The sequence below is a fragment of the Cherax quadricarinatus genome, chromosome 55 (genome assembly GCF_038502225.1).
Source record: "Cherax quadricarinatus isolate ZL_2023a chromosome 55, ASM3850222v1, whole genome shotgun sequence".
Classification (NCBI taxonomy): Eukaryota; Metazoa; Arthropoda; class Malacostraca; order Decapoda; family Parastacidae; genus Cherax; species Cherax quadricarinatus.
Window position 1 is genome coordinate 22,844,234 of NC_091346.1, and position 15,034 is coordinate 22,859,267.

General features: G+C 40.7%; 1 protein-coding gene across 2 annotated transcripts in view; it reads left to right on the forward strand.

Annotated features, from left to right (window-relative positions):
- The window catches only part of LOC128698987 (protein vestigial-like), a 205,461-nt gene that overhangs the window by 56,236 nt on the left and 134,191 nt on the right, over positions 1-15,034 (forward strand). For both annotated transcript variants that reach the window (XM_070096931.1, XM_070096930.1), the window contains 2 exons: positions 7,297-7,482; positions 10,096-10,228. In XM_070096931.1, coding sequence (XP_069953032.1) covers positions 7,297-7,482; positions 10,096-10,228 — 319 coding nt within the window. The remainder of the gene's footprint in view (positions 1-7,296; positions 7,483-10,095; positions 10,229-15,034) is intronic.

The following is a 15,034-nucleotide window of genomic DNA, read 5'->3' on the forward strand; positions in this document are numbered from 1 at the left end:
ATAAAGTTTGTATTACTGCAGGAATAAAGTTTGTATTACTGCAGGAATAAAGTTCGTATTACTGCAGGAATAAAGTTTGTATTACTGCAGGAATAAAGTTTGTATTACTGCAGGAATAAAGTTTGTATTACTGCAGGAATAAAGTTTGTATTACTGCAGGAATAAAGTTTGTATTACTGCAGGAATAAAGTTTGTATTACTGCAGGAATAAAGTTCGTATTACTGCAGGAATAAAGTTTGTATTACTGCAGGTATACAGTTCGTATTACTGCAGGAATAAAGTTTGTATTACTGCAGGAATAAAGTTCGTATTACTGCAGGAATAAAGTTTGTATTACTGCAGGTATACAGTTCGTATTACTGCAGGAATAAAGTTTGTATTACTGCAGGAATAAAGTTTGTATTACTGCAGGAATAAAGCTCGTATTACTGCAGGAATAAAGTTCGTATTACTGCAGGAATAAAGTTTGTATTACTGCAGGAATAAAGTTTGTATTACTGCAGGAATAAAGTTTGTATTACTGCAGGAATAAAGTTTGTATTACTGCAGGAATAAAGTTTGTATTACTGCAGGAATAAAGTTCGTATTACTGCAGGAATAAAGTTTGTATTACTGCAGGAATAAAGTTTGTATTACTGCAGGAATAAAGTTTGTATTACTGCAGGAATAAAGTTCGTATTACTGCAGGAATAAAGTTTGTATTACTGCAGGAATAAAGTTTGTATTACTGCAGGAATAAAGTTCGTATTACTGCAGGAATAAAGTTCGTATTACTGCAGGAATAAAGTTTGTATTACTGCAGGTATACAGTTCGTATTACTGCAGGAATAAAGTTTGTATTACTGCAGGAATAAAGCTCGTATTACTGCAGGAATAAAGTTTGTATTACTGCAGGAATAAAGCTCGTATTACTGCAGGAATAAAGTTTGTATTACTGCAGGAATAAAGTTTGTATTACTGCAGGAATAAAGTTTGTATTACTGCAGGAATAAAGTTTGTATTACTGCAGGAATAAAGTTCGTATTACTGCAGGAATAAAGTTTGTATTACTGCAGGAATAAAGTTTGTATTACTGCAGGAATAAAGTTCGTATTACTGCAGGAATAAAGTTCGTATTACTGCAGGAATAAAGTTCGTATTACTGCAGGAATAAAGTTTGTATTACTGCAGGAATAAAGTTTGTATTACTGCAGGAATAAAGTTTGTATTACTGCAGGAATAAAGTTTGTATTACTGCAGGAATAAAGTTTGTATTACTGCAGGAATAAAGTTCGTATTACTGCAGGAATAAAGTTTGTATTACTGCAGGAATAAAGTTTGTATTACTGCAGGAATAAAGTTTGTATTACTGCAGGAATAAAGTTCGTATTACTGCAGGAATAAAGTTTGTATTACTGCAGGAATAAAGTTTGTATTACTGCAGGAATAAAGTTCGTATTACTGCAGGAATAAAGTTCGTATTACTGCAGGAATAAAGTTTGTATTACTGCAGGTATACAGTTCGTATTACTGCAGGAATAAAGTTTGTATTACTGCAGGAATAAAGCTCGTATTACTGCAGGAATAAAGTTTGTATTACTGCAGGAATAAAGCTCGTATTACTGCAGGAATAAAGTTCGTATTACTGCAGGAATAAAGTTTGTATTACTGCAGGAATAAAGTTTGTATTACTGCAGGAATAAAGTTTGTATTACTGCAGGAATAAAGTTCGTATTACTGCAGGAATAAAGTTTGTATTACTGCAGGTATACAGTTCGTATTACTGCAGGAATAAAGTTTGTATTACTGCAGGAATAAAGCTCGTATTACTGCAGGAATAAAGTTTGTATTACTGCAGGAATAAAGTTTGTATTACTGCAGGAATAAAGTTTGTATTACTGCAGGAATAAAGTTCGTATTACTGCAGGAATAAAGTTCGTATTACTGCAGGAATAAAGTTCGTATTACTGCAGGAATAAAGTTCGTATTACTGCAGGAATAAAGTATGTATTACTGCAGGAATAAAGTTTGTATTACTGCAGGAATAAAGTTTGTATTACTGCAGGAATAAAGTTTGTATTACTGCAGGAATAAAGTTTGTATTACTGCAGGAATAAAGTTTGTATTACTGCAGGAATAAAGTTTGTATTACTGCAGGAATAAAGTTTGTATTACTCCAGAAATAAAGTGTGTATTACTCCAGAAATGAAGTGTGTATTACTCCAGAAATAAAGTTTGTATTACTCCAGAAATAAAGTTTGCATTACTCCAGAAATAAAGTTTGTATTACTCCAGAAATAAGTTTATTTTGTTTACATTGGTACTAAGTTCTTTGTTTTTCACAGCTCTCCAGCACCTTCCTTTAAACCATTCTTTATTTCTTTTTTTTTTTAGATTTTTTTTTTGGATTCAACTGTTTAATTTTGTTGTTCGTTTGTATTACGGAAGTCTCTGTATATACTATTTATATTTGACTTCTCTACATCACTGTCTTAAACCTCGTCGTCTCCTGTAGTTGAGTGTGAGTTTATGTGTGTATAAGAGAGAGAGAGAGAGAGAGCGTGGTTGTGAGTCACAGGGGAGGAAAGCCACAACAATGGCTACATGAGAGACGAGGCTTTACAAGTAAGGAAGGAGGAAAGAAGGGAGGAATGAGAAGATAAGAAAGGGTGGAAAGAGATGGCAAGGAAGGGAGGAGGGAGATGATGATAGGGAAAGGTAGGAGAGAAGCAAAGAAGGAAATTGAAGCAAAAGGAAGCAATATAGACGAGGAAAAGGGAAATAATGAAAATGAGAATGTGGTGGAAATGATTCATATAGCATCTGAACAGTATCCAGGGAAATTTTTGAGCCATTCCTCAAGCAAAACTTGTTCTAACTCTTCCAAAGACGACGGTGGAAGAAATCGGTTCCTGACTTGAACAGACACCACAGATGTTGGATATTTAGATCCAGCGATTGTGGGAGCCAATCCAAGTGTTCGATTTCTCTTTCATGCTATTAATGACAATTTTGAACTCTAGCGATGTGAAGTGGTGCATTTTCATCTTGGAAGATTGATTATTCAGTTATTCAACAGTTCAATCAGGAGGTGGTCATGTTATTTTGTCCAACCAACCAACCCCTGTATATATATATATATATATATATATATATATATATATATATATATATATATATATATATATATATATATATATATATATATATATATGTGTGTGGAAACAATCGCAGACGGGCGATCCTAACTATGCAGGACAAGCCACGGGGGGGGGGTGGAAATCTTTAGCTCAAGTACTTTCACACTTCTCAGTTTGTCATCAGGAGCTGTGCAATGTTGCAAGGGAGCAACCAAAGCAGGGAGAGAGGTCTCAGAGTAGCGTAGGTGTCACCGGCCACGGTTACCCTTAAAGTCTAAGGGTTTGTATTACCCTTAGAGTCTAAGGGTAACCGTGGCCGGTGACACCTACGCTACTCTAAGACATCTCTCCCTGCTTTGGTTGCTCCCTTGCAACATTGCACAGCTCCTGATGACAAACTGAGAAGTGTGAAAGTACTTGAGCTAAAGATTTCCACCCCCCCCCCCGTGGCTTGTCCTGCATACACACACACACGTTTTGTGTGCAAAGGGCTTGGACATAAAGCAGGCATTTGTGAGCATATTAGAAGTGAAAGGAGACGAATGGTTTTTCGGACTCGACGAGCTGTTGGAGCGTGAGCAGGGTAATATTTTGTGAAGGGTTTCAGGGAAAGTGGTTAGCCGGACTTGAGTCCTGGAGGTGGAAAGCACAGTGCCTGCAGTTTAAAGGAGAGGTTTGGGATATTGGCAGTTTGGAGGGACATAGGAACTGTCATATCTGGGTATCTCTGCAAAGACAGTGATTATGTGTGAATGGTGAAAGAATTTCTTTCTTTTCTGGGTCACCCTGCCTCGGTGGGAGATGGCCGACGTGTTGAATCGTGTGTATGTGTATATTTTTTTTTTTTTCAAAAAGTGTGTGTGTGTGTGTGTGTGTGTGTGTGTGTGTGTGTGTGTGTGTGTGTGTGTGTGTGTGTGTGCGTGTGTGCGTGTGTGTGTGTGTGTGTGTGTGTGTGTGTGTGTGTGTGTGTGTGTGTGTGTACGTACTCACCTAATTGTACTCACCTAATTGTGGTTGCAGGGGTCGAGACTCAGCTTCCGGCCCCGCCTCTTCACTGACCGCTGCTAGGCCCTCCCTCTCGCTGCTCCACTACATCGCTTGCCGGACTATTCCACTTCCTAACTACTCTATGACTGAAGAAATACTTCCTAACATCCCTTTGACTCATCGGAGTCTTCAGCTTCCAATTGTGACCCCTTGTTTTTGTGTCCCATCTCTGGAACATCCTGTCTCTGTCCACCTTAGTCTATTTCATGCAGTATTTGGTATGTCGTTATGTCTCCCCTGACCTTCCTGTCCTCCAATGTCGTCAGACCGATTTCCCTTAACCTTTCTTCATAGGACATTTCCCTTAGCTCTGGAACTAGCCTTGTTTGAAACCTTTGCACTTTAATTTCTCGACGTGTTTGACCAGGTGTGGGTTCCAAACTGGTGCTGCATACTCCAGTATGGACCTGACGTACACAGTGCATAAAGTCTTGAACGATTCCTTACAGAGGTACCGGAACGCTATTCTCAGGTTTGCCAAGCGCCCATATGCCGCAGCAGTTATCTGGTTAATGTGTGCTTCTGGCGATGTACTCGGTATTATACTCACTCCTAGATCTTTCTCCTTGAGTGAGGTTTGCAGCCTTTGGCCTCCTAGCCTATACTCTATCTGCGGTCTTCTTTGCCCTCCTTCGATCTTCATGACTTTGCATTTAGCGGGGTTAAATTCCAGGAGCCAGTTTCTGGAGCACGCATCCAGCCTGTCCAGGTCTCTTTGTAGACCTGTCTGGTCCGCGTCTGATTTAATTCTCCTCATTAACTTCACATCCTCTGCAAACAGGGACACCTCTGAGTCTGTCCCTTCCGTCATGTCGTTCACATATACCAAGAATAGCACTGGTCCCAGGACTGACCCCTATGGGACCCCGCTCGTCACCGGCGCCCACTGTGATACCTCAGCATGGACCATGACTCGCTGTTGCCTCCCTGTTAGGTATTCACATCCTCTGCAAACAGGGACACCTCTGAGTCTGTCCCTTCCGTCATGTCGTTCACATATACCAAGAATAGCACTGGTCCCAGGACTGACCCCTGTGGGACCCCGCTCGTCACCGGCGCCCACTGTGATACCTCAGCATGGACCATGACTCGCTGTTGCCTCCCTGTTAGGTATTCTCTGATCCATTGCAGTGCCTTTCCTCTTATACGTGCCTGTTCCTCTAGCTTCTGTTCTAATCTCTTGTGAGGAACTGTGTCGAAGGCCTTCTTGCAGTCCAAGAAAATGCAATCAACCCACCCCTCCCTCTCATTTCTTACTTCAGTTACTTTGTCATAAAACTCTAGTAGGTTTGTGATGCAGGATTTGCCTTTCATGAATCTGTGCTGGCTGTCGTTTATAATTGCGTTCCACTCCAGGTGCTCCACCACTCTCCTCCTGATAATCTTTTCCAAGACTTTGCATACTGTACACGTCAGTGACACTGGTCTATAATTTAGTGCTTCATATCTGTCTCCTTTCTTAAAGATGGGGACTACATTTGCCTTCTTCCATACTTCAGGTAGTTGACCAGTTTCAAGTTAAGTGTTGAAGATTTTGGTTAGTGGCACACGTAGTGTCTCTGCTCCCTCTCTAAGGAGCCACGGAGAGATGTCCGGTCCCACCGCCTTTGAGGTATCAAGGTCACTTAGGAGCTTCTCCACCTCCTCTTCAGTTGTGTGTAATTCATCCAACACTTGTTGGTATATCCCTTGTTGATGTACCCCACTGTTTTGTCTTCCCAGTGTCCCTTCAGCCTCCACTGTAAATACTTCCTGAAATCTCATGTTGAGCTCCTCACATACTTCCTGGTCGTTTCTTGTGAGCTCCCCACCTTCTTTCCTCAGCCTGATTGCCTGGTCCTTGACTCTTGTCTTCCTCCTGATGTGGCTGTATAGTAGTTTCTGGTCAGACTTAACTTTCGATGCTATGTCATTTTCATACTGCCGCTGCGCCTCCCTCCTTATCTGTGCATATTCGTTTCTGGCTCGTCGACTAATCTCTTTCATTTTCCCGGGTCCTTTGCCTTCTTTATTTTTCCATTCTCTAGAGCACTTAGTTTTTGCCTCCCTACGCCTTCGGGTAAACCAGGGGCTCGTTCTGTCCTTCCCATTATTTATGTTACCCTTGGGAACAAACCTTTCCTCTGCCTCCTTGCATTTTGTTGTTACAAAGTCCATCATTTCGTTTACTCATTTTCCTAGCAACTCCTGTTCCCACTGAACCTCCTGCAGGAAGGTCCTCATTCCTGTGTAGTCCCCCCTTTTATAGTTTAGCTTTTCCCTTTCTACTCCTGTTACCCTCTCCACTTATAGCTCCACGATGTACTCAAAGCTCATAACCACGTGGTCACTATCTCCAAGTGGCCTTTCATATGTGATGTACTCAATGTCTGAGCTACTCAGGGTGAAAACAAGGTCCAGTCTTGCTGGTTCATCCTCCCCTCTCTCTCTGGTAATGTCGCTAACATGTTGGTGCATGAGATTTGCCAGCACCACATCCATCATCTTGGCTCTCCATGTTTCGGGACCCCCATGTGGCTCCAGGTTTTCCCAATCAATCTCCCTGTGATTGAAGTCGCCCATTACCAGTAACTTCGCTCTACTCGAGTGAGCTCTTCTTGCCACCTCAGCTAGTGTGTCCACCATTGCTCTGTTGCACTCATCATATTCCTCTCTTGGCCTCCTGCAGTTCTGTGTGTGTGTGCATGTATGTATGTATGTATGTGAGAGAGAGATAGAGACGCAGGTGAGTATAAAAACCTGTTTAAACCAAAACGATATTCTTGACGTTAAACATAAAGCGATATTTTTGACGTATACATAAAGGGATATTCTTGACGTTAAATATAAAACGATATTCTTGACGTTAAACATAAAGCGATATTTTTGACGTATACATAAAGGGATATTCTTGACGTTAAATATAAAACGATATTCTTGACGTTAAACATAAAATAACATTCAGACGTAATAAATAAATTACGGTAGTACAGACGCAGAATTAATGTTTCGTTTAATTAGTTATCAGCTTCGTTTATAAGGAATTTATGTATTTATTTTTATACACAATTTTAGTAGTAACACAAAAATCTGAAGCTCAAATACCATCTCCGTAATAACGAATTTTTTTTATCTACTTTTTTTTGCCAGAAATTCTGCAGTGAAACTGATGCCCCTCAGACCCCCTCGACACCGTCCCGTCAACAACAACAACAACAACAACACACCCCGCATCAGCACCACCACCACCAGCACCATCACCACCACCACCACCATCACCCTCACCACCACCCGCCCCTCAGCGAGCCTCCAGGGTCACCGCCACAACACGCGAATGTGAGTTGCCCCTCCTGCCACCAGGTTTTCAATTATATATAAGTCGTGCCGAATAGCTAAAACTTGCGATTTTGGCTTCAATAGCAACGCTCTTCTTGCCGAATAAGGCAAGCGAAAATTTGTGCTTACAATAATTTCGCAAATCTCATTCTGAACCTAAGGAAGAAAATATATTTCACTGTGTTTGTTTATTATTAAATTGTAAACTTATCTAAAATATGTTTAGTTGTATTAGGCTAAATTAAATTGCGTTTATTATAAGGTTAGGTCAGTTTTCTAAGGTTCTTCTGGTACAAAATTATCGTTTACATTAACATAAATGAAAAAAATATATCTTTAAACGGATCACTTTGACAATGAAATTTGGATCCCGGGTTCTAACCTATACAGATGCAGCACCTCCAATGATGTTGAAGTTTTGGCCGTAAAGATCGAGAAACAAAACCTTGTCATTGTGGTTGTATACAAGCCTCCGGATGCAACTTCCCAACAGCTCCAGGAACAGCTTTTGAAAATCGACCACTGTCTGGAAAATCTTCCAACTCCTGCCCCAAACATCGTGCTCCTGGGGGATTTTAATCTAAGGGACCTAAAGCGGAGGAACGTAGCAGATAATGCTGTAGCAGAGCTAACCCCAGGAGGCTGACACAGACAGGGATGTAAGCTACAGCTCCGTGTATTCCTTTGTAGATGATACCCGAATTTGCATGACAGTGTCCTCCATTGAAGAAACGGCAAGACTCCAGGTGACATCACTCAAATGTTTAAATGGGCCGCAGAAAACAATATGAAGTTCAAAGATGAGAAATTTCAATTACTCTGATATATGGAAAACGTGAGGTAATTAAAACTATATCGGAGTATAAAACAAATTCCAACCACACAATAGAGCGAAAAACTAATTTAAAAGACCTGAGAGTGGTAATGTCAGAGGATCTCACCTTCAAAGATCACAACATTGTATCAGTCACATCTGCTAGAAAAATGTCAGGATGGATAATGAAAACCTTCAAAACTAGGGATGCTAAGCCCATGATGACACTCTTTAGGTCGCTTGTTTTATCTAGGCTGGAATATTGCTGCACACTAACAGCACCTTTCAATGCAGGTGAAATTGGTGACCTAGAATATGTATAGAGAACCTTCACTGCACACATAACTGAGAGAAAACACCTCAATTACTGGGAACGCTTGACGTTCCTCAACTTGTACTCCCTAGAACGCAGGCGAGAGAGATACACAATATACACTTTTAAAATCGTAGAGGGACTAGTACCAAACTTCCACAAGAAAATCACTCCCTATGAAAGCAAAACACTTGGCAGACGATGCAACATTCTCCCAGTGAAGATCGGGGGCGCCACTAGCATGATAAGAGACAACACAGTAAGTGTCAAGGGCCCAAGACTGTACATAAGGGGGATTACCAATAGACCCCTGGCTGTCTTCAAGAAGACATTGGACAGGCACGTGGAGTCAGTACTTGGCCAGCCGGACTGTGGTTCGTACATCGGTTTGTGTGCGGCCAACAGTAACAGACTGGTTGATCAGGCCCTGATCCACTATGCGGCATGGTCACAGACAGGGCCGCGGGGGCGCTGACCCCCGAAACCCTCTCCAGGTATACTCCAGGTATAAGAAATTTTTTGAGAAAGGACTTAATTTTAAACGACTTCTTGCTAACTGATAAGTTCTACCTATTCGGCACATTATATATATATATATATATATATATATATATATATATATATATATATATATATATATATATACACTGACTAATGCGTTCAGTGTTCACTGAACATTTTTTGACATTTTCTGCAGTGTTGCTTCTAGTTTCGTCTGTATTCAACATGTAACATTTAACAATGTTTTCAGGTTAATAAATATGGATGTTTAAAATTTTCATGCACACACAACAATAATTTTATATATATATATATATATATATATATATATATATATATATATATATATATATATATATATATATATATATATATATATATATATATATATGTCGTGCCGAATAGGCAGAACTTGCGATCTTGGCTTAAATAGCAACGCTCATCTTGCCATATAGGACAAGTGAAAATTTGTGTATTCAATAATTTCGCCAAAATCATTCTGAACTTAACGAAAAAAATCTATTTCACTGTGTTTGTTTAGTATTAAATTATTGTAAACAAATCTAAAATATATTTATTTGGGTTAGGCTAAAATAAATTGTTCTTGTTATAATAAGGTTAGGTAAGTTTTCTAAGATTCTTTTGGTGCAAAATTAAAATTTTTTACATTAACATTTATGAAAAAAATATATATTTAAACGTATAGGAGAAAATTTTAGAAAGGACTTAATTTTAAATGAGCTCTTGCTAATTGACCAGTTATACATATTCGGCACGACATATATATATATATATATATATATATATATATATATATATATATATATATATATATATATATATATATATATATATATATATATATACACACACAGACACACGCACATATTCACGCACACAAGATCAGGGGGCACTAACACGTATTTTTCACTCTTCCCACCGCCCGTGGCACCATGACACCGTGGCACCATGACACCGTGTCCAGGAAGTCAAGTATGTGTCAGCCAACTGCATGGTTGTCACACACTACGCTGGAGACACAGCAGCCGTGGTGGATGAGCACTTCACCCGTGCTCTCTCCACCCCACACTTCGAGAAACCTCACTCACCCGGCAAAGGTAAGTCACAGATGCGCTCTCTGTATTACACGTAAGGTTAAAGCACTTCACCCGTGCTCTGTGCACTCAGGTACTCTACCGTGCACATGGTTGTAGAACACGGATGGCCACGCTTAGATTTCAGAGCACCAGAATTAGGTTAGGTTAGGTTTAGTAAAGTTAGGTTAGGTTAGGTAAGTCAGGAAAGTGGATATTTGTTTCCTGACGAGAATCTTAGTCATATGATGAGCCAGAGCTGGAGTTTTCGGTCATCTGACCGAGACCTTCCACTGGCTTACCCCTTCACAAAGTCATGGCTATAATTATGTAGTGAACACCAAAGTGACAACCAGTATATCTTAACTGGGTCTCCTTCAATAAACTTTTTGTCTCTGCTAGCAGAAAGTCACAGCTGTTATTTAACAACTTCCTTTATCTAAAAATTGCTTTTATTTTGTGTTTTCATTGGTCGCTTTTTACACTTTATTCTTTACACTTCTGGTCCTGTTTCCCCAAGGTACAAGGATATCCGATTTTTTTGGAACAAGACATCGTTTCGCCCACCTTGAGTGAAACGTTGCTATATTACTTACAGCACTGAACGGCTCACATTAGGACTTCAGGTGAAAGAAAATATACGAGGAACGAGCTTTTATTTAGAAAGAGAGAGTTTCAGGAATGTCAATACTGGGAGTCAAAGCCAGTGTGGGCAAGAGACAGAAGTGTGTGCTGGTGATGGGAAAGAGTGGAGTGAAGGAAGAGTGGGAGGAGAGAGGGAAGAGTGGGAGGGGGAGGGAAAGAGAGAAAGAAAAAGGGAGGGTAACAATAAAGCAGTGTGAAGGATGGGGGGGGGGTGTAGGTATAAGAAATAGAAGGATTGCTGATGAGATGCTAAATGATGGAAGATGATAGAATGAAGCTGGAGCTGCAAGGAAGGGGCGAGGTTGGGTGAGAGGAGAACCAGAGGGTGAGAAGTGTTGGCAAGGAAAGGAGGAGGAAAGGGATTGAGGAAAGAGAAATATATGAAGTAAAAGGACGGTGGAGAGGAAGAGACAGAGAGAGAGAGAGAGATAGATAGAAGGCACATATATTTCTTCAGGGTGTGTTCATCTCTGATGAACTTAGTCCAGCCCTGATAGCTGAAGTGTGTGACATCTATCACTGATAGATACCACGCATTTAAAGCTTAAGCTTCTCAAGCTTTACATTTTAATGACGTTACACTAAGCTCCACTGCTTAAGACTTCGATACACGCGGTATATCCTCCCTCCCTCTCCCTTCCTCGCTGCATGAAGATAGTTTAGCAACTTCACAAAAAGTTGCAGTGTCTGACAGGATTGTAGATGAATGGTTCACAGAACCGACACGTTGATAAATTAGACATATGTGCAACTCTTGGGTATCTTTATTAAGGAAACGTTTCGCCACACAGTGGCTTCATCAGTCCATACACAGGAGAAGCTTGAAGAACAGGAGGAGAATGAGGTAATCAGTCCCTCAACCCAAGAGTTGCACATGTGTCTAATTTATCAACGTGTCGGTTCTGTGAACCATTCATCTACAATCCTGTCAGACACTGCAACTTCTTGGGATCTTAATACTTGGGAATTCTTCGCTTGCCTAACCCTTGGGCACGACCTACTTCCACATTGAACAAATGTGACACCACCTGCGACTGTTGCACCTCTCCTGCCTACGGTTTATAAGCTGCTTCTCCGCTCATATGCCGTATTCTATTCAAGATTGATGGACTGACCACATCGACTTAAGGTTGAGGGACTGATTACCTCATTCTCCTCCTGTTCTTCAAGCTTCTCCTGTGTATGGACTGATGAAGCCACTGTGTGGCGAAACGTTTCCTTAATAAAGATACCCAAGAGTTGCACATGTGTCTAATTTATCAACTTCACGAAAGCTGAAGCACCTCAAACAGTTGTGGCCGGTCGTGTATTGATGGTCTCCCTGACTTTCACTCTGCCACCTCATACCTACATTAACCTACATCCCTACTACCTTTAGATATTTACATTTTATTTTTTAGATCACTGGTCATTGTCAGTCCTCGTGTGAGTGAACATACTACCAAGAAGATATTCCATTATCAGCCTTAATGAATGACACAACTGTTAATATTAACTCCACCTTTGGCTCTCTCAGTATACACGTATCACTACTTTAATAAAGATTCCCATATGTTGCACAAGTGTCTCAATCTTCAACTTGTCGGTTTTTCAAATCATTCACCACACATCAGCAGGTATAACTGCCTTAACAGTCTAGGTATCAGCAGGTATAACTGCCTTAACAACAGTCTAGGTATCAGCAGGAATAACTGCCTTAACAACAGTCAAGGTATCAGCAGGTATAACTGCCTTAACAGGCTAGTTATCAGCAGGTATAACTGCCTTAACAACAGTCTAGGTATCAGCAGGTATAACTGCCTTAACAACAGTCTAGGTATCAGCAGGTATAACTGCCTTAACAACAGTCTACGTATCAGCAGGTATAACTGCCTTAACAACAGTCTAGGTATCAGCAGGTATAACTGCCTTAACAACAGTCTACGTATCAGCAGGTATAACTGCCTTAACAACGGTCTGCGCATCAGCAGGTATAACTGCCTTAACAACAGTCTACGCATTAGCAGGTATAACTACCATAACAATTGTCGTATGGGGTTCGGATGGAGATAAGATGGATAAGGTAAACACCTTGTTGGATGGTAACACTATATATATTGTCAGACTGTGATGAGAGGTGGGAGCCCAGGCCTGCCGTGTTCTGCCTGCTTCTATGTCTATCCGTGCAGCTCGTCACTCACGCTGCATCCCGTGACGTCATACAGTCACTCGGCCTAATAGGGATCTTCTATATAAAGCACATGGATGGTACTATAATACGCTATACAACACATATAAGGGGATCAGCAACTATGCTGACACAATATACCATGAACTATTTATAATAAATTCTGAAAACGTTTGCAAAACGACGCCAGCCTTAACAACACAACGCTGTTGTGTTGTTCATACAAGTCTGACAGCAACATACGTGGGAGACGCACCATCATGGGAGAGACAGAAGCTATCAGCTAAGAGGCATACGCCATCGTGGGGAAGGGGGTCAAAACTATTATGGGTGAGACAGTAACCACAATGGGAAATGGAAATCATGGGACATAACCATGTGAGAGCCAGAGACAATTACGTGAGAGACATAAACCATGATGGGGAGAGACGAAGACATAAACCATGATGGGGGAGAAAGAGAGAGAGACCGTGATGGGAATGGGAGGCTCTTCCCTAAGTTTAAGGGAAGACATAAAACATCTCTTCCCGGCATTTATGTTAAATTGTCACCAGATCTTGACGCTGAAGGAAGGGGAAGGGAGGTAAGGGAAAGGAGAGGGAAGAGGGAGGAGAGGGGAGTAAAATGGAGGAGAGAAGAGTACATACGAGTACATGGGAAAGATAGTCAGCAGAGTACTTGCAAGTCCACAGTGGGACTATCTGCTTAGAATTATTTAATTATACCTGGTTTAAGGACTATCGTGTATTGTCCAGGTGTGAGTAAGGGATAATAAAGCAAAGAGGATTGGGAGGAGAAAGAGAGTAAGAGGGGAGAGAGGAAGGAAGAGGAAAGATAGGAGAGAGAGGTAGGAACAGGCTAAAGAGTAGATAGTGAAGCAAGGGAGGATGTGGGGTAAATAGACAGAAAAAGCAAAAGCTTGTCCATCCTGTGGATGGTAATGCAAGAACATATCCATCCTGTGGATGGTAGTGCAAGAACATATCCATCCTGTGGATGGTAGTGCAAGAACATATCCATCCTGTGGATGGTAGTGCAAGAACATATCCATCCTGTGGATGGTAGTGCAAGAACATATCCATCCTGTGGATGGTAGTGCAAGAACATATCCATCCTGTGGATGGTAGTGCAAGAACATATCCATCCTGTGGATGGTAGCTCTTCTCTAATGCTAGTCAAGTGGCATCAGTGATGGCACAGAGTCAGGAATGATCAAGGAGTCAGACTCGGTGCCATAAGTTAACTTTAGTGTCATAAGAATAACAGACAAGTCACATGGTAGAACAGATGACCAGGAATCTACATTCTGGGTAAATATTTCAGTTTTTTTTTTTTTAATTTCATTGGAAATTGTAAGAATATCAGACAGACACACACACAGATAAACACTGAAATGCCACAGACTGACATACTGACAATGATAACAGACACTGAACAGAGGACAACAATGAGACACATAGAAATACTGACATACTAAAAACGGTAACAGATAATGGAAGACGGACATGCAGTGATTAACAGTGAGAAAGACAGTGACAGACATTAATAAACAGACAGATTAACAGAGACAGTAATAGAGAAACATTGACAGATATTAACAGATGGACAAGCAGTAATAGATTAACATTGAGAGAGAGCGATAGACGGGGAAATAATGACAGATTAACAGACAGCTGGTCTATCCATATTGGAGATCAGCTACACCGGGAAGAAAGTGAAGAAAGGGGGAAAAAGATAAGTGGGGAAAAAGAGAAAGGGAGAAGTGGGGTAAGGAGGAGTAGGGAAGGGTGGGAATGTGTCTTATCTCCCTCTGGAAAACAACTCCCAGCGAAGATGATAAATGGAAGTGAGAAATGAGAAATGGGGAGATACAACGAGAGACGTCTGTGATAGGTAAGATAAGGAGGAGGAAGAGGAGAAAGAAGAGGAGGAGGAAGATCAAGATAAAACATATGTAGAGACAAAAATTCTACAATTACAACGTTCATTATTAGCTGGGAAATTTTGAGACCTAGTTA